Source organism: Myotis davidii, unplaced genomic scaffold, assembly GCF_000327345.1.
Source record: "Myotis davidii unplaced genomic scaffold, ASM32734v1 scaffold847, whole genome shotgun sequence".
Classification (NCBI taxonomy): Eukaryota; Metazoa; Chordata; class Mammalia; order Chiroptera; family Vespertilionidae; genus Myotis; species Myotis davidii.
Window position 1 is genome coordinate 391475 of NW_006298049.1, and position 25855 is coordinate 417329.

The following is a 25855-nucleotide window of genomic DNA, read 5'->3' on the forward strand; positions in this document are numbered from 1 at the left end:
CAGGTCTCATTGATAATCAGATAAAAATTAAAATAATGAGATACCACTTTATACTCTTTAAGTAGGCAAAAAGTGGAACATGGGGTTAATACCATATTATAACTACAATTTGGATAAATGGGAAAGCCAGGACCTGTTGGTGAAAGTGCAGATTGGAGCAGCCATTCTGGGAGCTGGGGAAATGTGTAAGGATATTGACTGGAGCATTGATAGAGTAGTGGTAGTGGGAAGTGGAGGCAATTTAGGTGTCCATCACTAGAAGAATGGATACGTAAGAGCATACTCTGGAATATTTTGCAACATCCAAAGGCAGTGAACCAGAAGTATATGGAGTAGCATGAATAATAGAGTGTTAAATTGATACTGAAATAAGCAGAAAAAATTTGAGATCTATAACATACTATTTATGATTATTTAAAACACTCTAGATCAGTGGTTCTCAATCTTGGCTGCACATTAGAATCACCTGGGAATCTTTTTGAAATCCTGATTTCTGGGCCTCATCCTCCAGAAATTCTGTTTTTTTGTTATGGGGCGAGGCCACAACATTAGTAACAAAGAAACAGAATTTCCGGAGGATGAGGCCCAGAAATCAGGATTTTAAAAAGATTCCCAGGTGATTCTAATGTGCAGCCAAGGTTGAGAACCACTGCTCTAGATAAACAAAATGTATGTATTAGAGTTGAGAACAGAAAATTGAGAGATGGGAATGGGGGTCTGGGAAAAATATGATGAAGAAAAAGGGGCCTTCACATGGAGAGATAATGGTATGCTGTGAGTGAGAGTATGAATCTCTCCCCCATGGCCTGGGGAAGCAGGTGGGGTCAGGTAGAATAAAACCAGTTCTTGCTTACAATCTTCTGTATGGTTTACAATACCTAGTAGATTCTGTTGTCTTTTTAAAAAGTATTTGTCAGGCTGATAGTTGAAGTGTTGTATGGTAATTAGGCTATTGGTTTTGACTTTTGTCTTCTCTGAACCTGTTACTCTCAGGACCCATTGGCATAGACTGGGGAACTGCATTGTAAATTCTGGAAAGGAATGTTAAGTCTTATCAGCAGGCATCACTGTTTCTTACACTTTGCCAGATATACTAAAGTCAGAGAGACCAACCAATGCTTAGAAGGTGAGAGAGAGAGAGAGAGAGAGAGAGAGAGAGAGAGTCATAGAGTTACTGCTTGTTGGTAAACTGTTGGCTTATGAAATGTCAATGAAAAAATTATGACTAAATGAGTCAACTAACTCCTAAACATGTTTGGATGTGTAAATCTAAGTATCTGAAATTGAATACTTCAGTAGCAAACATGGCTTCCAACACTATTTAATAATATTTAAGATTAAAACAACCAAATTCAAACCAAAAAATACTATACAACATGAAATTAAAGATAAAATACAAATATATTAAAATCTCAGAACATGTAAGATAGCAGCAAAATAATTCACAGGAAAAAATCTAAAATAAAGTAATTTTGAAATAAAAGTTGTTAATTCAGCAAGCTTTCTTAGCAGTTCACTTCTGTCCTCTTCCTCACTCCAGAAAATTCACTGTTTTTTTCTATTGTGAACCAGTGTCACCTCTATAACCCACTTAAAACATGTATTGATATATCCTACATGTTTGTAATATTAATTGCTATGTAATGTATTTTCATATTAATATGCCATAATTTGTAAAGTAATGTCCCAATTGTTGAGCATTTGGGGTTTATTTCACTGTTACTCATAGTAGTGCTAGAACACTGATTTTTTAAATAATTTCCTAAAGGATTAGTCTCCAAAGGGAAATTAACAAAGGTTATATTTTTCATGTTTTAAAAAATATATATGGTCATTTATAGGATATACACAGCATCCTTTGCCCCAGTTGCCTTCCTGAATTTAATTCATTCAAAAAACAGTATTTATGACTTCAAATGTTTTTATCTGAGAAAATCAAGGTAATTTATAGTCTTGATTTTTATCTCTACCTACATATATATATGAACAAATCAAGATTCATTAATGTTGAAAACTGATGGCTTTTGAAATAAGGACCTAGATTCATAGAATTCCGTACATGATAAATGTAAAGCATACAAATTGTCCAGGGAGAGGGTGGGGCCAATGGGTGTGCTTTTATTAGCTGGCTCATACCAGTTCACAAGAGCTAACTAGTAAACATTCAGGAATTATGTAAGCCAATTATTAAACAGTTAGTAGCTTGAAATCAGCAATAGTGTGCATACAGAAATTGTCGAATGCTACAAGTCAAGGTGTTATGTTGTTGTTGGAGAGGTCGTTTACTAGCACATCATTGGATGGGAACGATAGGCATGGAAATAGGGAATTTGACACTGTAGATAGATAAATAGAATATAAATTTTTGATTTGACAAAATAAGACCATATTTGATCATATTCTACACATGGTCCTCATTATGTTGACTTGGGAAGGTGTCCAGTGAAAAAGACCAAGAAATGAAACTAAAATCTCCCAAGAAAAATGCAAAATATAGCCAAATCCACATATTTGGTTTCATTTATCCTAGTTCATGAACTTCTATTTTGTAAAAGTTGCTTCATAGCTAACCTCTATTTTCAAAATACATGTTTTAGGTGTAATTGTTCTGAATACAAGTTGTTATATTTTATTTTGACAAAAATTTTGACAGAAATTGGCATATAATTAAAGATAGTGGATATAGGTACTTTTAAATTCTCCTCTCCATAAGAATATCTTCTTTCCCCACAAGAATCCACAAAACAAAACAAGAAGAGAGGCTCTACCTTAGTGAAACAAGAAATATCCATAAGGCAAACTAAGAAGCATTCATTTTTAAGGAAAGATGTGAGCCAAAAATTTTATATCCAGCAAAATTGACTTTCAAGTATAAATGGCACAAACTGTTATCAACATGTAAGAATGCAAAAAATAGTGTTCCCATGAGCCCTTAATGAGAATTCTACCAAAGAATGCACCTCAGATAAGCAAAGATGACATAACTTCGATCAAATCAGAGATAATCATATACTACGTGCCTCCTGATAAAAGGACACTCTGCTTCCCATGGTCTTGCCAAAGAAAACCTGTGTCAGACCAAGCTTCTGTCTCTAGCTGCCAATTTGCAGGAAGCCCAGAGGACAAAAGAGCATGTTGAACTGCTTCGTAAATGTGCAGCCAGCAAGGTCCCAGTTACGGGAAGCTCTACAGGTCAGATTCCTAAGTTCCTCAACAGATGAACGGTAAAGGGGAGAAGGGCTGGAAGAGGAACCGGTAACTTAAATGAGAATTAAAAGACATAATTTTTAATGGGCGAGTCTGAAAGATTCAGTTAGAAACTCAGAAAATATAAACTTTAAAACATTGATTTTAGAGAGAGGAAGGGAGAAAGAGAAACATCGATGCGAGGGAGAACATTGATTTGGTTACCTTCCATATGCTGGGTGTGCCCTGACTGGGAATTGAACTGGCCACCACTTAGTACAAGACAATGCTCTAACCAATGGACCACACTGGCCAGTGCAGAAAATGTAAACTTTTAGAAGGATCATTTAAAGATAGCTAATTTTATAAAATATGATTTTTTCTTTATTACCTAAATTTTTTTTCAGAAACAAATTTAAATGTCTCTTACTCTAATTTACAAAAAGCATATTTTAATCAGCCCTTAGATCGTAAATTACATATTTTATACTTAACTTTGAGGAGCAGTACAGGAGGGATTTTGAAGTAAGACCCAAGTTTGCTACTAATTCTTTCATCTCTGGCTGTGTGAGTTTGAGCAAGTTACTTAATGTCAGATGAGGGTGGAGGTGATTTTTATATATCTCTTTTGAAAGGAATAATAAAGTATAACCGATCTCTTAGGGCTGCTATAGAAATATATGAAATATCATGTGTACACTTCCTGGTATTGAAGCTGGCATATTATAGGCACTCAATAAATGAAAGCTAATACTACATTGGTTTCAATAGGTCTGGGGTGGAGCCCAAGAATTCTGTACTTTTAAAAAAGCTTCCCAAATGATTTTAATGATTGTTCTAATTTGGGAAACACAGTCACTGATAAAATCCTTCTGGATATGAACAAATATTTAACTTGAAGGATGATTATCTATGATTTTCTTAGAATAGTGGAAAAACTGGAAAATATTTATGAGAAGGGCAGAATAAATTATGGTCTATCCATGTGCTAAAATACCATGTTGCCATTAAAATAAAAATCAAATAGCTAACAGAGCACTAACTAGATATCAGGCACTATTCTAAATGCCTATATATTATCTCATTAATCAGTCCCGTGAGGTGGGTCTATTATTATCTCTAATTGACAAATGAGGAGACTAAAAATTTACGTAACATTACAAATAAAAATTGTGAAGCTGAAACATTTCTAAACTATCAATAATAAAAAATGTTTTATAATAAGAAATTGGCTTCATTAGAAGAAAGACTGAGTTAGCTTTCTAACAAAAAATATTTCAAAATCATCATATGAAGAAGTGATAAAATCATTTGCAGCCAAAAACTGTAGAGGGCAAAATATATTATAAAGGTGTGTTAGTTATTTTGCTGGTGTGTGTGTGTGTGTGTGTGTGTGTGTGTGTGTGTGTGTGTAAGAGACAGACTTGTCAGCTTTTTGAATTAGTAATTTATTTTTCTCATTCTAAATAAATAATTCACTTTTAAGCCCAATTTTGTATACTTTTTCTTATTGAGCCTTCCCCCTACAGATTGTGTAAGATTCAGGCCCCACAAAACCCAGATTACCACCCCTTTCTATACCAGTTATGCATAATGAGAACTCCTATAGAAAAGAGTGGGACACATGTAATGGAGGAAAAATATCTAGAGAGTAATAGAGGAAACTTTCCTCAAATAAAACTTGAATCTTCATAAAAAGCTGTTTGAAAACCACCAAGCTGAATGCATCCCACCAAGAAATGAGACAGAGTTGCCCTCAAATTGGCTCTCAAATTGGCACTATGTAACTATGACCAGTTTTGGGGCAGCTTTTGGTTTACACTTAGTGGAAATAGGTTGGATGCTCTAATAGAGGAAAGACTACTCAGAAACTGTCAAAGATTTTATGTTTGCTTTAATTCCACAACGTGGTAAAGAATATTTGAATAGTATTCTTTAATTGGTTTCAATTAAAAAGCAGTGGGAGGCAACTTATAATCTCCTTATCAATTCTTTCTTTGAATTATTTCGTAGAGTCTGATATTTCTTGTTCGAGACTGGAGTTTCCCATACGAATTTTCATATGGATCTGATGGTGGCTCCAAATTTTTGGAAAAACGCCTCAAGGTTTGTTAAATATTTAGGTGCATGGAATTTCACCATTAGTAATCTAGAATTATTTTTGTTGAATGATTTGCTGAATGCTTAGTAGCCAAATTCTCATTTGACCCTCATAGTATCTCTATGAATAAACTAAGACAGATACTTAATAAAATACTTTCAGAATTACAGTTTTCAAATATTTTCAATAATTATGATACAGATAAAGAGTTCTTTTGTAGGTTTCTATAAAACAATGATTTATTCGAAAAAACAAAGCTTTTAATTTGAAAAATTAAGTTAGTTCAAGACCACAGTTTAAATATCTGGATTCATGTTTTAGCAGAGGTTTAAAAGTCAATTTAACAAAAATATCTAATTTTGAAATCCCCAATCTTACAACATTTTGCTAGTAGTACACAGAAAGTAAAATTAGAAGACTTTCCATTTTTAATGTCATGATAGTTTAATATTGACTGATTTACATTGAATAGATATCACACAAAAATACCTACTGAGAAGTCCAAAAGAAAAAAAAGATAAATTCCTTTATAATCGTAATTTTTGAGCTTAACTTTTTAGGTTTATACTTACTTTTAGGGTAATTCGTACTATTAACTGTCAAATAACATGTAAAAAAAAGTGCAACTTAGCTTATAAACACCTATCTATTCAGATGCTTTCCTAGAATTTGAATGTATACCTACCAGGTGACAAGAAGCTGTTTTGAGTATCTCCTGAAAAGGGAGGAATATTTTATGATCTATTTATGTCTCCTGTGAGTACTTTGAATTAAAAAAGGAATTTGTAGGAATTAGCTAGAGTAAAACCCCACTAATATGTACTAAAAAAAGGGGGGGGGGAAGGCCCATCTGAGTTGGCATAAGAATAGACATTTGTTAACTGTAATAATGCCATATTTATGCTATACAGTTACTTAGGTATGGCAGTGTGGCAGGTTCACCCAAGATCTTATTCTTTCTTTAATATCAGCCCTGACAGGTCATTTTTATAATTGTGGGCCAAGACAGAAAATATAAGATGACACAGACTTCTTTGAAGTTCAGTTTATATTGAAAGTCACTTAAACTTCCGGATGATTTACTACTGCAGGTCTCAGGGAACCAGCATGAAGAACTACAGAATGTTCGAAAACATATCCATTCCTGTTTCACCAAAATTTCCTGTTTTCTGCTACCTCATCCTGGCTTAAAAGTAGCTACCAATCCAAACTTTGATGGAAAACTGAAAGGTTTGTCTGTCTTTTAATGAATATGTTTATATCACTTAGTCTGATCTAAAAATATCATTTATCCGCTGGGCTTATGACTGCTTGTTCATTCACTGACGGGAGGCTGATGATGAGAAATCGTCAGAATTGTGATTCCTGGGCTGGTGCTAGAGCGCCTCCTTGGTGAACTGTGGGAATCTGTGGCTGCTGAATATGTACATTGAGAAAAGAGGCTAACCCTGAGTTCACTTGGGAGGCAGTAGCCCTCACCTTTTTGCAGAGGTTCCTGCTCACCTTTGTGCATTGAGAAATGCTCCTTAATGTCTTCCTGTGTAATTTTTCTTATTTACATTAAAGGGGAAAATAGATGTCTATATTCCTGGGATGTTACAGTCAGTTATATAATAGAGATTGAAATATTTCATGGTACTGAATTCAAGTCCTTTAAAACTGCTACTAAAGAATTTAATTATAAATTATTAAAAGCTTCACTAAAAAGGAGATCCTCTTCGGAATGAGGAACAGTTTTTTAAAAACCATAGCACTGGAGTGTTTTTCAAATGGTATGTATTACTAGCATGTAATTCTCTCCTGAACAGTGGCATGTCTAACATTTTAAGATTCCCAAGCAAGAATTAATGAGAAAAAAAGAGATTCCAAAGCAACTCAACTTGTTAAAGAGGGCGTGGAAGTAGGCTATGGGGAAGCAGAAGTTAATCTTTCCTAATAGATAATCACCAGGCCTTTAGATGTTTGCTTTGTAGTAATACAAGGTAGTACAAAGACATTTCTGACTTTTTTTACATGTAAGCCTAGCATTGAGTACACCACTGAAGTTCAGACATTTACTAAATATAAGGTGGCCTTTCCGCATTGTGCCAGGGCTGGTGAGACAGTGACATACATTTTTCAGCACAGTTGTTCTGAAAGGGCTTTCAAGTTACTTTTTAAAAAAGGACAACATAACTTATATCCAGTTTTATAGAACTGGCAGTTTTGAAAAGCAAACCTATCCCCCCACTCCCAAACTGATCCATGGTATTTACTCTCAGATACTTTATATTTAGCTATGGCAGTTAGTATCATAAATAGAATCCCAAAATTTTCAGTCAGCATTGTTTTTATACATGTTTTAAATTATCTTACCTTTATATAACAGAACAAATAGCAGTAGGCTATTAATGCATGGATTCCAGGATCCTACAATTTCTTATGAATTCCAATCTACGAGTGAACACACAGACCTCTTGATATTATGCAATTACTTAATGGCTTCCCTGTATTTTGAATAAATTACATAAAAGGAGGGCTTCCCACAAGGCCTCTCTTTCTTCTCTGGAGTTGGGAGCTGTAAACAGGCAGAGAAGGGACAGACCTTCAACAATAGTCTTTTATTGGACAAAAGTACTCTGGCTTGTTCTATTTCTGTGGTATACTATACATCTGCAGTTTTTAAATTAACTGATACATTTTGCAATGAAAGATCTCAAGGAGAGAATTTAAGACAAATCATGCAGATTTGTAACAAATATGTTCTCCAAATTTGATTTACATCTAACCATGTATTGACCCACACAACTGGTTTACAGTTACCATAAGTTATGAGTTTATCAAAGTAGCTAGACAGAGAGAGCAATGAAAGGCAGCTTTAGTTTCCCATCGAACATTCCATTTTTATGAGGTTCATAGATCTGCTGCAGGAATCCTGCTGTGTGCTGAAATGTTCTATTTTGCCTGTTTCTCATTGGGCCTATATTGGTTTTCCATCCCATCCTAAATCTTATAATTTGGTGTGATTTCTATCCAGGATGTCTTGTGTGCTGGTCATGCTATTCTCTGGAGGGCTGGCATCTGAGTGTTTGCCTCTGGGGAAGAAATGTCTCTGAATATAAAAACGTGCAAAAATTGTTCTTTGATAATAATTTCTCACACACTTTTCACACACAGAAATAACTTTCAAGTTCATTATTAATAGTAATAATTGTTATAATTACTATTTGTTCATGGTCCCTCACATTATTGAAATTATCTATTTCTAGTGTTATTTAAAACTTAAAATACTATGATTAAATTTAATTGCCATTGGTTTAATAACTTCCCACATAGGAAATCCAAAGGAGCCAAAGCACTGAATTACATTCATTCATGCTACGTTCAACCACTCCTCACCAAGTGCCTACAGCAGTGATGGCGAACCTCTGACATGCGAACTCGTTTTTTTGGTTGATTTTTCTTTGTTAAATGGGATTTAAATATATAAAATAAATATCAAAAATATGTCTTTGTTTTACTATGGTTGCAAATATCAAAAAATTTCTATATGTGACACGGCACCAGAGTTAAGTTAGGTTTTTTCAAAATGCTGACACGCCGAGCTCAAAAGGTTCACCGTCACAGGCCTACAGAATGCCTCTCCTAGTATAGCAAATCAGTCTTTTAGTAAATAAGGAGTTACTTTTTTGGAGGTTGCTCTATGTTATAGTGTCCCAGGTAACCACACCATATATTGTGGAGCTGCATCCTTAGCAGCTCAGGTAAGACTTCAGAAAGCATAACCAACACCATGGCAAGGTGATTATTGTTAAAAAAAAAAAAAAAAAAGATGTTTCTAATGACTTGTCAGAGTGAGGCAATCCTGAGAGAATATCTTCCTTAGTTAATTTACACAGCAGCACTCCACCAGTGCATCTGCCCTGCAGCGATCTTATGCATCATGTCCTCAGTTATTGTGACAGATAACCACTCTGGCCTAGTCCCTGAATTCCTAGCAAGGTTTCACTCTTGTGGAAGCAATTATTGAAGAAATGATGAAAACAGAACATCATTCTGAATAATTATCTACCCACACATATTTATTGATCAGTTGCAACGAGCCAAAGCTGATTAGTATACTTCTGCAATTTGATCTGGTCTGCAGATGTTCTGGATTATGTACTTATTGTTTTCAACTAATACTGGTAGCAAGAGCTAAATTATGTATATTATGAATATATTGTTCATATTTTATGAATCCAAAATTGAAATAACTGGCATTGGTCTCAGTACACCAAGGCTAATGCCATCTTCAGAACACATTTTTAATCCAAATATGCTGATTACTTTGATGATTACCACACTTCCCAGTGAATTAGATGTACAGGTGTATCTTATTCCATTCTAATTTTATAAGGAAATTGGGGGGAGGGTCTAAGTACATGTTTTGAAAGTGATTTAAAAGTGGTTTTATATGGAGAAGGCCTTTTTGTCATATGCAGATAGTCAGAAAAAATCATACATTATAGATATATAGTAATATTCTACAGGTGCTGAAAAAAGCATGAAATCATATAGCAATAAAGAAACCTATTAGTATCAGTGAATACAGATACATAGCAGGCAACAAAACACAATACATGAATGTGGTAACATAATACAAATACCAGTATTGTATTTCAGTGAATACTGATAACTAAATAGCACACCACAATAACAAATACATTTGAATAAATCTATATATAATACAAAGCAAAATAATAAGTAAAATTTGGTACAGTGCAAAATAAATTTGAATAAGCTCCTACACAAATAGTGATAAAGCATGAGCAAGTTTCAAAGCTGTACAAAATGTGAAGCAAAATAAGTCGGAAGGATTTCTGTCTGCTCATGCATGTCATAAAAGCAGAAAGCAAGAAAAGAGGAATATGAATTCTTATGAAAACTGGTATTGCAATGTATATTGAAGTATAAAAACAAGCAGGGAAAATGCAAACACAATCAAGGTTTTCATCTTTAGCCTTAAAACCTCGGAAATCATCAATTCCAAAGTCTGAAAACTCAGTGACTCTGCTGAAATTCAAATTTTAAAAAATGACATGTAGCTATTGCATTTACTTAGATATCAAGTCTCTGGACATACCTTGTTTTTTACACATATAATGTGTATTTTTCTATATGTTTTGAAATAATGATTTAATAAATTGTCAGTGTTCAAAATACTTCTTTAAAGACCCATTTTATTTGTTACTTTGCTAAGTCTGTAATGTTAAGATTAACCTAATGCTATATGATAAAAAACTCCAACTACCTCTGATCTGCTTGCTAAATTAGGTCTCCATGATTTCTTGCCATGTTATTTTGAGTTTCACCACTAGAGGTAGCATCATCATCCCTATCTTTTTGAACTTCAGTTCCTAGTTACACCATACCCACTATACACTTTTCATAAGGTGGGCACACTAAACACAGAATGATTTTGAATATATTTTCTGAAGGGAACACATCTTCTCAGCTGATAAATATATGACTTTTCTCCCCATTTATGAGCCTATATATAAAACTACAAAAAGAATAAAGACAGAATAAATGAAATGTTTATGTGAATAGGGTGTAAAATATTTGAAAAACGTTTAATATCAAGAAAGCTACTTTATTCGTGGAAGACAAGATAAATGTGTAATTGAAGTGGAGATAAGAAAGACCAGCAGTAGAAAGTTTGGGCAAAGTGGATCATCCACCCTAAGAAAAGTGGGTTCCAGGAATTGTTTAGATGATAGGAAAGTGATAGCTTTATCACTGGGGAAGAAACAGAGGAAATCAAAGGATGTATTATTATTGTATGGCACGGAGGACTAGATAGAATTTTAAAAATAATGAATTTGCTTTTACTTGTAGAAATAGATGATGAATTCATCAAAAACTTGAAAATACTCATTCCTTGGCTACTTAGTCCTGAGAGCCTAGATATTAAAGAGATCAATGGGAACAAAATCACCTGCCGAGGTCTGGTGGAGTACTTCAAGGTATTGCTCTCATTTCTAGCACATTTGTGAGTACTTAGATTTGACATGTTTGGAATGCAGTTCCCACTTGAAGCTACAACAAAAAAATTATAGACTCTGTAATATGGGGGCAAAAGTATGAGGAATCTGTACAAATGATGAAAAATTATGAGATTCCCAGGAGGAACTTGTTCTCTGAAATTATTTTTTGAGGGAACTCTTTGAGGTAACTTTCCTGTCCCTTAGAGGGAAATGTATTTTGAAATATGAATGTATCTAAGAGTTGGAAATATCTTTTTTGGGGGGAGGGGTGTTTCCCAGGGTCTAAGCCACATAGTCCTCAGTCATGATCGGTACTGAATTTTACCTTCATTCTGAAGATTTTCTCAAAGGGGCTACACCTTGCCTTTCTACTGGAGAACATAATTCCACATTTCCCACTCTGCACCAAGGGCCAATCTGAAGTGGAATTATTTTAAATTTGCATTTACCTGTTTACCTCAGGTAGCACTGAGTACAATGCATTTTTTTTTTTTTACCAAGCCACAAATATAGTGAAGAATTTCAATTACCAATCTAATTTGTGTATTGATGATCTAAGGACTAAAATACCAATTTTTAAAATCAACATTCTGTCATTTAAAATGCAGTCATATACCTCCTGTGTGGTTACTGACCATCACTCTCAGCAATAAAGGATATGTTATTTATCTAAAAATTGAATTCTTACTATACATAACACTGTGGAGGGGCTTAGAATTTAGTAGGAGATTCAGGACCCTTACACAATTCTGTTCCATGAAGTTTATGACATCACCAGGTACCAATTCCTGTGGGTAACTGAAAAAGAAAGGTTACTCCTAGCAGAGGGACCTGAGAGAGTTTTAAAGGATGTAGATGAGCTAAGCCTTCAAGAGGAGTAGGATTGGCAAGTGGAGATGTATGAAAAGGGCATTTCAGGAAAGGGGAACAAACACTAAGAAAGAGGGAATGAAAGTATGAGGAAAAGATAATTAGTTCCTGAAACGGCCAAGACCTTACTTTTTTGGTACTGTCAAGACCTTAGACCTTAGAATATAATTTAACAGAATTACAGAAATATTGAATAGAATTACTTAAACATGAGTCTTTCTCTTTTTCTTTTTAGGCTTATATAAAGATTTATCAAGGTGAAGAATTACCACATCCCAAATCCATGTTACAGGTATTTATTAGCCATGCTAAGCAAAACATGTGCATCAATCTGGTCAGAAATTACCAAATGAAAATAGTAGACAGAATGTTTTATTAGATTATTTTTCTAATAACTGCCCATTTGTGTGTTCAGCTAAACATTTTCACATAAACATACAGCAGCCTCACTTGTGCTGAGATACACTTTATACCCAAGAGTTTTCATTCTCTTTGTATTACATTTGTTTAGAAAACAGACTCACACATGTAACAAGTAGAAAAGCAGGTTTTAAACAAGTGGTGAAACTGGCCTTTTCCTTACTTACTTAAAAAATTTAAAGTTCTTGATAGTTCCTTTTTGTTATCAGATACATTGTTCTATTAGTATAGCAGTCCTTAAATTTGACATTTGTATTTCTATATATTATTTCCATGTTTTTGGTTTTATAGATTTTCCCCAACCCTCAATTTGGTGAGGGGCTTAAAAATGTTGAGGAAAAAAAATCTTCCAAATGAAAATTCATTTTAGAATTATGGTTTACTTTTAATATATTTTTTATTGATTTCAGAGAGGAAGGGAGAAGGAGAGAGAAAAAGAAACATCAGTGATAGAAAACCACTGATCAGCTGCCTCCTGCATGCCCCAGTATGGGACTGAGCCCACGACTGGGCAACGTGCCCCATCCGGGTATCGAACTGACCTCCTAGTTCACAGGTCAACTCTCAACCAGAGCCACCCTGGCTGGGCAGAACTGTGGTTTATTGAGTAAACATATATGTATTATATATTTCAAAATTTTAGTTTTACTAATTTTTAAAATATAGAAATATTTCAATGATTTAAAATTATTTGATGATCTTGGGTTCTTCCACATTTCTTGCTCATGGTGCTTATAAATGAGAGCTGCTGTGGAAATTAATGAATTCCATTTTACATAATATTTTTACTTTGTCCAAAGGCCACAGCAGAAGCTAACAATTTAGCGGCCGTAGCAAATGCCAAGGATACATACAACAAGAAAATGGAAGAGGTAAGAATTAAATTGTATTTTAAACAAAATTAGTATTTTTTCCATGAAATACTGATTTCATTTCTTTTTCTTCCACATTATACTGAATAAACATACAAAGAGGCAGGTTTGACTTATTCTTTCCCAGCCTATGTGTATCACATTTCTATTTATTATATTCCTAAAATATTTAAAAAAAACACTATGCACAATTTTCAACATATTTTAAATGTTACTTCTATATCTAATAGATACATTTTTATTTTTGTCAGATCTTCCCACCAATTTATAAGATTTAGTGGCTAAAATAACATGCTACCCTCTCCACTTCACCTCCCTTCATTCCACAGTTCCAGAATTTCTATCTTAGATATAAAAACCTGTTAGGAAAAAAGAAATTATACTTTAAGGGCTAATATTTCTACATACCATATTTCTTTTTTTGTTTTAACAATCTCAATGAGGATGTGCCTAAAAATTATTATGTATATCTACTAATGTGATGGGTCTTTTTCCCCCTGAAAATATTATAAAATTAAAATTATATTCAAAATTGATGGAGTCAAGAGAAATATAGTATAGGAAATGGTGTTTATGACATAACTAAGGGGTAATTCGGATTACCCCTTAGGTCAGGGAGTGTATAGGAGGCAACGATGTGATTCTCACATCCATGTTTCTCTAAAAATCAATACTTTATGTAGTTAGATCTCAAATAACAAAAGTGAATGATATAAATAACAGATTTCCCTTGTAACTTCTGAAGAAAACAGAAAATGTGGTCCAAGAACATTTGATGTTTCCATTTAGTCTCTTGAATGGGCTCCATTGAAACAAAAATCAGTGAAACTGCCAAATAAAACTTTTAATGATTTTACTTTAGAGCTTTATAGCATTGCTCATTGTTTAAATTAAACTTCATTTGTCAAAATTACTTCAGTGCAGCTAGAAAAAATTTCCTAAAAGGACTATTTTTCTTGAATTTAGATTCGTTTTGTAAATGAACTCAGTTTGCAGTTCACTTTGTGTCATGCCTGTTCATCTGGGATTTTCATCTTGGATCAAGTTATGGATATTCTTTCCCATGTCAAAACAAAAAATTAAGAATGACTTTATATAAGTAACGTATAAAGCAACAGTCCCACTTATAGTTACACCTGATAGTTATTAACTGTGGAAAATGTGGGTTGACAAAACATGCAGGCTTCTTGGTTATTGATATGTTCTAACAAATTTAAGTGAAAATGTTTACAGTTACTAATTTTACTCTGCATTGCATAAACAATACTTCTGCATCTGATACAGATTTGTGGTGGTGACAAACCATTTCTGGCCCCTAATGACCTGCAGACCAAACATCTGGAGCTTAAGGAAGAGTCTGTGAAGCTATTCCGAGGGGTGAAGAAGATGGGTGGGGAGGAATTTAGCCGGCGTTACCTGCAGCAGTTGGAGAATGAAATAGATGAACTTTATATGCAGTATATCAAGCACAATGATAGCAAAAATATCTTCCATGCAGCTCGTACTCCAGCCACACTGTTTGTTGTCATTTTTATCACATATGTGATTGCTGGTGTGACTGGATTCATTGGTTTGGACATCATAGCTAGCCTATGCAATATGATAATGGGACTGACCCTTATCACCCTGTGCACCTGGGCATACATCCGGTACTCTGGAGAATACCGAGAGCTGGGAGCTGTAATAGACCAGGTGGCTGCAGCCTTGTGGGACCAGGTAGGAACACTTTACTTCTCTTCAGCTAAATTCAGCACACATTTGATTGTCTATATTATATACAGGGCATTTGTTAAGATGTTGGAAATATACAGATGAACATGACTTAGGGGCCCAGTTTTCAAGAACTTTAAAATATATCAAGATGGCCAGATACAACCAACTAACTGTATAATATGTGAAGTCCCCACAACTGTTTTCCAGTTAACAATTCAATATTTTTCAAAAATACATGGATTAGGCAGTGGTTTTATTTTTTTATCCTAAAAGAAAAAGTTGTTAAAAGAAGTATAAGAAAACAGTTGTTTATTTAGCTGCTTGTGACTCAATTATGTTAGCCTTACTTCATACTTATGACCTATTTTATTATTTGATAAGCACTGGCTTTGTTAGGATCACATACAAACCACTAACTTGTATCACTGTCTCTTTTAGTACCAACTCATAAAAGCAGTATCTGATTACTTCAGATTCTCTTCATTTGGACTAGACATTGACCATAGCATGAGTCCAGGTCAATCTCTTGATCAGCTGCTCATGGGGTCAGTTAGTTGTTCTTTATGGTCCAATTAACCATAACCTAGGGAGTCAGGCCCGCCATGGTCCATTGTTTAAATAATTGATTATGGACAGGGGAGATAATTACAAACACACCTAGAACAACTCTTTATGTCATTCTGGAAGTATCTATCATCAGTTACCTCATGAAAATTTAGGGGGATTTAGTGAAGCTAAAGTTGAGATTCTCCAGAAAATTTTAGTGTTAAAACTTCTGAACATTTATGGTCTGTATAAGTATACTCTTCTCCCAGCATGAAGAGTATACTTACACATAGAATTTTAATGGATTTACTATGTGCCTTTAAAAAATCTAGCTGAGATAAATTAATGGTAGCACTATGGGAAAAGAATGAATGAAAGCCCTGGCCAGGTGGCTCAATTGGTTGGAGCATCGTCCTGTACACAAAAAGATTGTGGGTTCGATTTCTGGTCAGGGCACATACCTAAGTTGCAGGTTTGATCCCTGGTCAGGGCATGTATAGGAGGCAACTGATCAATGATTCTCACATCCATGTTTCTCTCTCGCTAAAAATCCATAAAAACATATTCACGGTTGAGAATTTAAAAAAAATGAATTAAAAACTGGATCCTCTGAGCCACTGTCTCAAATAGCCCCTCAACGTCAAAAGATAGACGAGGGGATATTTGAGGGAAAAAAACCAATGCCCTCCTACAATATGATGCTGAAACCTATAAGGGATATTGAATTGAGTTTTTCAAAAGATTTATATAAATATGTAATACAAACAAAAAATTTGCAGTATTCACAAATTAATACTGTGAACAATGTTGAATATTGTAATGCTATTAATGAGACAGGATATATACTTTTCTTTTCTCCCTTTTAAACTGCCTTTGCTACAGGGAACTACAAATGAGGTAAGTTAAATTTTTCTAATTAAGAGCTTATATTTGTAAACATTATGACTTTTTTTAAATAAACCAATTAGCCATTAAAGGATGTCTAAATGATTAGAAAATCTTTGTAACTACTGCTCCTATGTTCTCTTTGCATTTATAATTTTAATTGTGAATTTTTAACATGGTTTAAAAACAGTATTTAATTTATTCCAGACATCATGTGATTTGAAATACATAGGAAATACAAACACATGAATATTGGTAATCTTTTATCTGTTTTGTTTCCTAAATATGTAGGAGATTTCAAAATTCCTAAGTTCCAACATTGTGCATTTTTCTCTGAAGAATGAAACATGTACAGTTATGGATCTTGAGGAAACTTAACTACTGGACAGCATTTCCTTAACTTTGACTTTTGAGTGACAATTACCCATACACTTTAAGCAGGTTCCAGGCCAAAACTGCAGCATAACTTTCTTGGCATACCTCAGACATGACTTATTAATTGGTGTTCATTTCTCCCACCACCCTTTCATTCTATCACTCTGTTAAACTTAATATTTACAAGTGAATAAAGAATTATTTTATATAAAATTCAGTAAAACAAATTCACTAAAGTAAAAACAAATTTCAACTTTATAAAGCAAACCTTAAGGAAAAAAATCTAAGCTTTTATAAGTACAGGGATTAAACTAAATGTGTTAGAATGAGAATATAATAGAACTAGGACAATACCATGTTGCATCAATATGCATTTATATAACTGATGATGGTACCATTAGACTAAGAAAATAGCCATATAGATTAAAAAAAAGATAAAAATTAATGGTATTTCCTGGGAATCAATTACTATTTAAAGAATAGCAAGCTTTTGCCCTAACCGGTTTGGCTCAGTGGATAGAGCATCGGCCTGCGGACTGAAGGGCCCCAGGTTCGATTCCGGTCAAGGGCATGTACCTGGGTTGCGGGCACATCCCCAATAGGAGGTGTGCAGGAGGCAGCTGATCGATGTTTCTAACTCTATCTCTCTCCCTTCCTCTCTGTAAAAAATCAATGGAATGTATTTTTTTAAAAAATAAGAAAAAGAATAGCAAGCTTTTATCCAGTTTTTAAAAATATTCAGACTTTATTTTAGACTCCAGAATTACATAAAATAAGTTGGTCTAATTGAGTGCTCATTACGTGAAAGTCAGAAGAGGGAATTTATCTTAGACATTAGGTGGGGAGGGGGGAGAGAACATTAAAATATTTTTGAACACTTATATAAAGCAATATGTAAAAATTCCTGATTCAAGCAGTTATAAAGACACAAAGAACAATTCAGAGGTAGTTTTAATGATGAAAGGCTTTCTGAGATAATGTTTCTGAATAAGGTTTTGTAAAATATGAACTAATTAACAAATAAGGCAAGAAAATGTTTGAGTGGCCCCAGTGTGGCAGAGGGAGGGGGCAACATATGTGCTTATTTGCATGACTGTATGAGGAAATAATGGAGACTGAAGGCGTCCCCATTCTGAAAAACTATAAGGAAGCCCTGAGAACAAGTGGTCCAGCTATTACAATACAGTAGCTATTGACAGTCAAAAGTTATGAGCTCCTGTAATTTCTCTAAAATTGCCAAGTTCTCAACAAGCCCCTGGGGCATAGTGAGTGGTTAGGAAGCTGTGCTCCATGAGGTGTGCAGGTAAAAAGGAAATGCAGTCTGAGAATAAAACATTTACCATGAAGATCAATCCACAAAAGTAGTAACACACACTGTAGAGCTGAAAGTACTTTTGGGTTCTAAGATATTAGTTATTAATTTATATTCCATAGAGATTAATGATATAGACTCCAAATTTAGCAAGCTAACTTTTATATAGTACCATAAACTAATTACACTTAAAAGAAAAATGTTTACATCTGTGTGTTTTAAAATCTGTATTCTTGTCTTTTTAGGCTTTATACAAGCTTTACAATGCAGCAGCAACCCACAGACATCTGTATCATCAGGCTTTTCCTGCACCAAAGTCAGAATCTACTGAACAATCAGAAAAGAAGAAAACTTAATCCAAATGTTAAAAAATACAGGTGCATGACCAATTTTCAGTTACATGTCTCCATGTAAACATTCAGTGCTTCCATCAGAAAGAGTAAAATACCAAACACCTCTGACAACTGCAAAAATGGTCTAGTTCTTTTATTTCAGTGTTTAATAGCAGGTGTATGTATGCATGGTTATTATCATTTCATTAACATGTACAGTTTCCTGATTTTGTCTTCAAATATAGTTATAATTTAAAGTTGTCTATTTATGATGATAGTACATGTGTTCTGCTTGAATTTACTGAATTCTACTACAGGGTTATAATTAAACCACGTGGTAATATTACTCCCTGTTTGGATATGCTCATTTAATTTTTACAGAAGAATTTTGAAATTATTTCATAGTCATTTGTTAAAGCACAGCATCACAACTCAAAAGGCTTGATTCAGTCTATATCATCTTACATATACCATAAGCTCTTATTTTTAAAGACATTTAAGAGAGCTTTTCAGTTGCTTTATCAAAAACTATGTATTGCTTTTTATATTATGATTTAATATAGAATATAAACCTCTTGATAAAAAATGCACAATAGATCACTTTGTATGTATTTGAGTTTCTGCATTGTATATTTTTTCATTTGCTACACAAAGAAATGTATTCATCATAGGTTTATTCTTTTAATATGTCAACTACTATTAAAGTTTACTCTGGTTCCTAAGATTAAAAACAAATGCTTACTGAATTTGGAAATATTTGGGAGTGTTGATAAAGAATGATGACGGTTTATCTTTCTTTTAAAAATTCAGAATGGATTTTCTTTAATGTTGACCACATTTCAAATTTAGCTTTCCATTTTAAGAAATAGATACCTTCCAGTTCTTTTAAAACAGTAATTCTATACTGTATTTCTAATTACTAAAATCTATAGTGGAATTTCATTGAGCATACGCATTTTAAAGAGAAAAAAAAGTGTGGTAATGAAAAAAAGAAAAGTAATGCCTCTTATCTGGGAGCACTAAAACAGTAATTTCTAACTTTCTTTGAAATGGCTAAGTCATAATTAAATAGTAATATAAAGTAAGGAGCAACAGAAAAGAATAATTAAGATAGAAGAGTGTGCAAGAGTTCATAAGGTATGTAAGCTTAAATCTTAGAAAAGTTTGATCACATGCCCTGCAAAGTAACTTTTCACAGTGATAAAATTCCACTAGCTTATTTTCATTTTTCATTACCCCTTTCAATGTACTGTTTTCTTTGATGATGGGTCTTATGAATGGAAAAACCGAATATTTACAGCACTATGTGTAAAATATAGACTCAAACATTTAGTTTCCACAAAAATATATTTAATAAGCTGCTTGTATAAAATCAAACATTTAATATTTCCAACATTTTATCAACAAATTAAACTCACTATTATGTAACTGGGAGTGCTTTGTATTTTGGAAGATTACCTAAACTAAAAACATATTTACATATTTACAACACATGTAAATATAACTGAAGAGCTACTTCAACTAATGTTAAAATTACTGGAATTGTAGAGATTTATAGGCTAGAGGTGCCATAAATTTGTCTGCAATCAAATGTACTACACAAATTATGAACAATATCTTTGTTAACTATTAACTCAAAAGGAAAAAAATGGGAATAAATACTGGGTTTTAAAGTTTGTGACAATGTCTTAAAGATAAAAGAAAATCAATTTATTGACCAAGATTTCTTAATGAATCCCTGATTGTCATTTTTGGCAGCTCAACCCAGCTTGTTAGGATGGTAGCATGTCATGCTCTAGGGAACCCTTCACTGTCTCATCAGAGTCATGCTCTTAAATGCCGAAAGAACCCTGGCCAAAAAAGTAAGGAAGTGATGTTAGCTACTCTGAATGCTGTACACACCTCTCCCACACAGGCTAAAGCCTTATGCCAAAATTTATTCCTTAAAGATTGAAGGCCCTTCACTCTTTCATACCAAAAGAATACTTTCTCATCACATTTAAAACATTCTTTACATTTGGGAGGGAGGGGAATACCATAAATTATATATAAAAATTTATCACAATAAAGGTTCCAAATCCCATTTTATGTTTTGAACTATACACAATAGTAACACTTAGAGCATTCGATTCAAGACAATGTTCCACACTAAAGCAGGAAACATCTTTTTTTAAATACTGCATAGGTTATCTCTTGCTTTGTTTTTTAAAGAAAGGTACTGCTACTGTAAGAGTTTATCAAGTGATCATTTTCTATTTAATATCTCATAATGACATTTCTTGCTGCATTTGTCTCCACTAAGAATATTCAAAGCAGTTTCCTAATATGCAACATTAAGAAGTTTGCCACATTGGCTCTTAAGGTGAAACATTTTTTTTTCTCAATAAGAGTATTTTTAATAACAAAATACATGTAAAATTAGAATTTTGTAATTTCTAAAAAGCTGCCTTTATTAACCAAAGTACTTGTTTGCAGTCTCTTATCTGTGAGAATATTTTAAAGTCCTTATAAAACTTAAATTCTATTTTTATTTTTAAAAAATTTACTTAAAAATTCTTGCCATGTTGCTGGGCATACCACTGCTGCCTCTGCTTGCGGTTTTCTAACTCTGTGAGAAGAGCCTGTCTGTAAGCTTCATACATTTTGACAATCTGTTCCAGTTCTTTCATGAAAAGCAACTTCAGCATTCCCTGGTATGTATCTAGGTCAGCAAGCTGGAAGAGTTCCCACTTCAGAATATGGTCATATCTGTTTTAAAAACACAATCATACATATATTCAGAACACACACATTAAATATGTATTTATAGTAATCAACTGGTCTATTTTTATAAATATCAACTTTATTAAAATTAAACCATAATCTATAATTGAGTCAACTGCTACTTAAATATACTATTTTTTAGAGAGAGGAGAAAATAATTACTACTTCCTTTCAATTTCAAAATACCCATTTCATCTTCAGTGTCAGTTATTCTAATATTAACATTAGATAGCAATAAACACATATTTCAAACCACTGTGGTTCTATAATTTGTGAAGAAGATATTCTATGCTATTCATAAGTTCATCTAAAGTTAACTGTCAGGAACTTAATGCTTTAAACCACACTGGGCCTACAAATAATACATAAAACGGGTAAGGTCATTTGTGTCATTAGAGTCAATAGGGCTTTTTAAAAAATGTATGTTTTTTATTGATTTTTGAGAGAGAGGGAGAGAGAGACAGAGACAGAAATGTTAATGAGAAACATCAACATTGATCAGCTGCTTCCTGCATGCCCCCTACTGAGATCGAGCTAGCAACCTGGGCTTGTGCCCTGACGGGGAATCAGACCAGGGACATCTTGGTTCATGGGTTGATGCTCAACCACTGAGCAACACTGGCAGGGCTTGATAGATGAGGAATGCTGTTCTCTACAGCAAACAAGGAACTAAAAAGAAGAAGGAATGAAGAGGAACCATCATTTGTGGGTTGAGTTTTCCTGAGGCTGAGTATACAGTATTTAAAAACAAAAAAAAAAAAACCCAACAGAAAAACTCAAGCAGAAAGCAAATAAGGTCTGTTTAAAATGAGAGAATAAGTAGACTGTAGAAGATTCCACAATGTAGGGAAGGATTCATAAAATTATATCTGTATTTCAGAAGAAGGCCTTCTTCAATGGCAGGCAGATCACATACTGAGATGGTAGCCTGCCACAAACTACTAAAGCAGTAATTTATACTTTGAATTGAAAGACACTCTAATCCAATTTTATTTTACAGATGAAAAAACTGAAACCCCAAGAGGCTATATATCTCTTGCAGTACTATTTAGTGACTAAAACATCAGAAAGCCCTAAAGAACAATGGCCCAAGATGCTTCAGAGTAATAATTTTGACTGTTAGAATACTACTCGAAGAACTTGAACTACAGCAAGGCATATACCTATGTGATAATGAAGTTATACTTCTCAAATCATACTGCAGAGCTGACATAATAGGAAGTTTTATAAATTCTGGTAAATTTATTTTTAATGATCATTTCTAATATTTCCTACCCAATGGTCCTTTGGTAATTCATTTACTATATTATTCCAAAAGGATCACTTGTCTAATATAAATTTTAAAAGTCTTTTTAAAAAGGGAAACAGTGAACAAATACTGAAGAAAAAGCATTCTAAGGAACAGCATAGAGAACAAAAGTAAGCAATGCACCAATTTTAGTTCCAAATTCTTGCCCCTGCTGTTTCTGTATAATTTCTTCCCTTCTGCCTATAATAAATCCTATTATACCTAATTATTTTTACCATTTTTTCCTTCTTAACTAGCCAAATAATCTACTTCCCCAAGTTTAACTTTTAGCCACTTATACTCTAAATATACAGGTAAATCATTTAGAAAATAGGTTGTAAAAACTCCTCGATAGCCTATACTTATAGCATCTCTTTTGCTGTTTTTCCTAGGACAGTATTCTATTCAAACACTACTTATAAATAAACCATATATGCAAACAGCCATTGCTATACTGCCACCAAAAAAACAAAAAGAAACCAAAAAGGTGTTCACACTGCAGTGGATGCTGGCTTTAAGAGCAAAAATGCTGCCTTTCTCAGCTCCAGGTATCATAATGTGGTCTAAGTTCCTGGCACCTGCCCCCTACAACAGTGTGCCCACTATCTCTTTCCACCTATACCCGGAGCTGGGTCAATGGTGACACTGGAATCAAGACACAGGAATGAAACAGAATCCATTCCACAATGCTGTGGGGGGCTGTGTTGGAGTGTGTGTAAGGAATATTAGAAAGTAAGTATGTTCCTAACAGTCTTTTTCCTGTTAAAGATTAAATCTCATAATTTTATCTGACATTACAGTTATATGATGCATTACAGATTTTTGTGAGCGGAGTTAGAAACATAACTTCAATAAAATTAAATAATTTAGAACATAATCTGTTTCTTAAGTCAAGTTCTGGAAGTATATGCAAACAGTATTTTTGTAAGTTACTTCTAAAGACAGAATTAAAAATTTCAGTAAGCTAGAAAACGGTCAATTGTTAAATAGGAAGAAAGGCTACTTTTTTTCTAAAACCTATTTTTTTATAAGTAATTGATTCTCCATCATCTAATTCGTAGACAACAGCTCACCCTTTATTGATAGAACAAGATTAACCATTTCCATACTCTTTAGGGATAAAAATTTAGGAGCAACTAAAAATCAATAGGTTTCCTGACGTTTTAAGTTTTTAAGCAAAGAAGTATTTGCTCTCTTTTCTAGTAGAGTTTTGAGCTATCTGAAGGTTTAAAAAAAAAAAAGTTGCTAGTTTCCTAAAGTTTTATAGCTATCTCATAGAACCAGATATGAAAGGGACTATAATCTTTAGGAGTCTTCCTTTTTACAAGAAGCAAGGAATTCCATTAAAGTATTATCTTTTTCCCCCCCAAAGAGAAGCTTTTTATTTTTCCTAACAATGACTATAAAGTAGAAAGGAGTAACCCTCTTCAATCTTACCAACTCTCCCAAATAACAAAAGTTAACAGTTGGGCACATATTCTTCCAGACTTAGGAGAATAAAAATACACACACCTATTGTATTTGACTTGGGATCAGCATAAGAACAAAGGCTATACACGAGTAGTGGGTCAAGTATTATTCAAGAGTGAAAGAAGGGATTAAGCAAAAAACAATTAACAGAAAAATCCTCAGACACAGACAACAGCATGGTAATTACCAGAGGGGAAGGGAGTGGGGGGAGGTAGAAGAGTGTACAGGGAGGATAAATGGTGATGGAAGGAGACTTCATTTGACTTGGAGTGATGAACATAGAGCATACAGTTAATGTATTATAGAATTGTACCCCTGAAACCTATATAATTTTATTAACCAATGTCACCTCAATAAAGTTAATTTAAAAAAGGGGAAAAAGGAAGAAAAGTCCATCTGCTGTCACATTCTTAATACCATTCTTATACTATAGAGATATTATCAGATAAAGAAGCTGAGAATCAAACCACGCTAAACTTCTATGGATACCTAATTTCAAATGTGTATCTAATTTCAAGTAAACTAAAACCAAACTTTAGGTAAGCATTGTATATACCTTGCAGAATATTTATAATTAAAATTTGAAATTACATTAAATTTGCCCTGGCCAGTGATTCCAGTGGTTGGAGCATCAGCCTGAGCACTGAAAGGTCACATGTACCTTGATGGCAGGTTCACTCCTAACCCCAGTTAGAGTATATGCTGGAAGCAGCCAGTTGATGTGTGTCTCTCACATTGATCTCTCTCTCTCTCACTCTCTCTCCCTTCCTCCCTCTTCCTCTCTTTTCCCCTCTCCCTCTCCCTCTCCCTCCCCTTCTTTCTCAGAATAGAGGGAATGTAAGAGAATATGTATGTTGGCCAAAAATTAATAATTTATAGTAAATGACCAATAACTATGAGAATATTAAACTTGCCTAAATGAGCAGCATCATCTATCCTATCTAATAAAAGAGAAACATGGTAATTAGTGTAGGACTGCTACCCTTCCCATTGGCTAATCAGGGCGATATGCAAATGAACTTCCAGCCAAGATGGCGACCGGCAGCCAGGCAGCTGGAAGCAAACATGAGGCTTTCTTGCTTCAGTGACGGAGGACTCCACCGTTCCCCGCCTGCCGCTGCCAGCCTCTGAGCTGCAACTGTAAGCAACTATGTTACAAATATAGAAGCTAAACAAAACCCCAGAAACCTGCTTTAGTTGCCCGGCTTCAGCCAGCAGGATCGCAACATTGTTTCAAATACAGAAGGTAAACAAAGGCCAGAAACCTGCTTTCAGCAGCGGAGGCCTAAGAGCTGGAGCCAAGACTCAAAGCTAAAGCTGGCCCAGAATAAAAAAGAAAAGAAAAAAGGAGCAGTTGGGAGCTTCAGTCACCCGCCAAACTGAAAACAGCCCTCAGCCCCTCACCCAGACTGGCCAGCCACCCCAGTGGGGACCCCCACCCTGATCCAGGACACAGTTCAGGGCAAACCAGCCGGCCCCGACCCGTGCGCCAGGCCTCTATCCTATATAGTAAGAGAAACATGGTAATTAGTGTATGACCACTACCCTTCCCATTGGCTAATCAGGGAGATATGCAAATTAAATGCCAGCCAAGATGGCAGCCAGCAGCCAAGCAGCTTGAAACTCACATGAGGCTTGCTTGCTTCAGTGACAGAGGACTCCAACGTTCCCCACCTGCCTTGCCGGCCTCTGCTGATTAAAAATTTAAAAAAAG

General features: G+C 34.3%; 2 protein-coding genes across 10 annotated transcripts in view; one reads left to right on the forward strand and one right to left on the reverse strand.

The window, feature by feature from the left end:
• Positions 1-20183, forward strand: part of ATL1 (atlastin GTPase 1) — a 54218-nt gene extending 34035 nt beyond the window's left edge. For 3 of the 5 annotated variants that reach the window (XM_006773764.2, XM_006773765.2, XM_015570490.1), the window contains 8 exons: positions 5200-5292; positions 6379-6517; positions 11147-11274; positions 12401-12457; positions 13386-13457; positions 14742-15173; positions 16599-16613; positions 18534-18957. In XM_006773764.2, coding sequence (XP_006773827.1) covers positions 5200-5292; positions 6379-6517; positions 11147-11274; positions 12401-12457; positions 13386-13457; positions 14742-15173; positions 16599-16613; positions 18534-18644 — 1047 coding nt within the window. In that variant the 3' untranslated portion in view covers positions 18645-18957. Of the gene's footprint in view, positions 1-5199; positions 5293-6378; positions 6518-11146; positions 11275-12400; positions 12458-13385; positions 13458-14741; positions 15174-16598; positions 16614-18533 lie in introns of all 5 variants that reach the window. The other 2 variants (XM_006773766.2, XM_006773767.2) reach the window with 1 other exon arrangement.
• Positions 18434-25855, reverse strand: part of SAV1 (salvador family WW domain containing protein 1) — a 35401-nt gene continuing 27979 nt past the window's right edge. Inside the window, exons 5-6 of one of the 5 annotated variants that reach the window (XM_015570492.1) lie at positions 21181-21368; positions 18434-18612 (exon numbers count right to left, since the gene is read on the reverse strand). In XM_015570492.1, the coding sequence (XP_015425978.1) occupies positions 18584-18612; positions 21181-21368 (217 nt within the window). In that variant the 3' untranslated portion in view covers positions 18434-18583. Of the gene's footprint in view, positions 18616-21166; positions 21369-21931; positions 22053-25855 lie in introns of those variants that run through there. The other 4 variants (XM_015570491.1, XM_015570493.1, XM_006773768.2 and 1 more) reach the window with 4 other exon arrangements.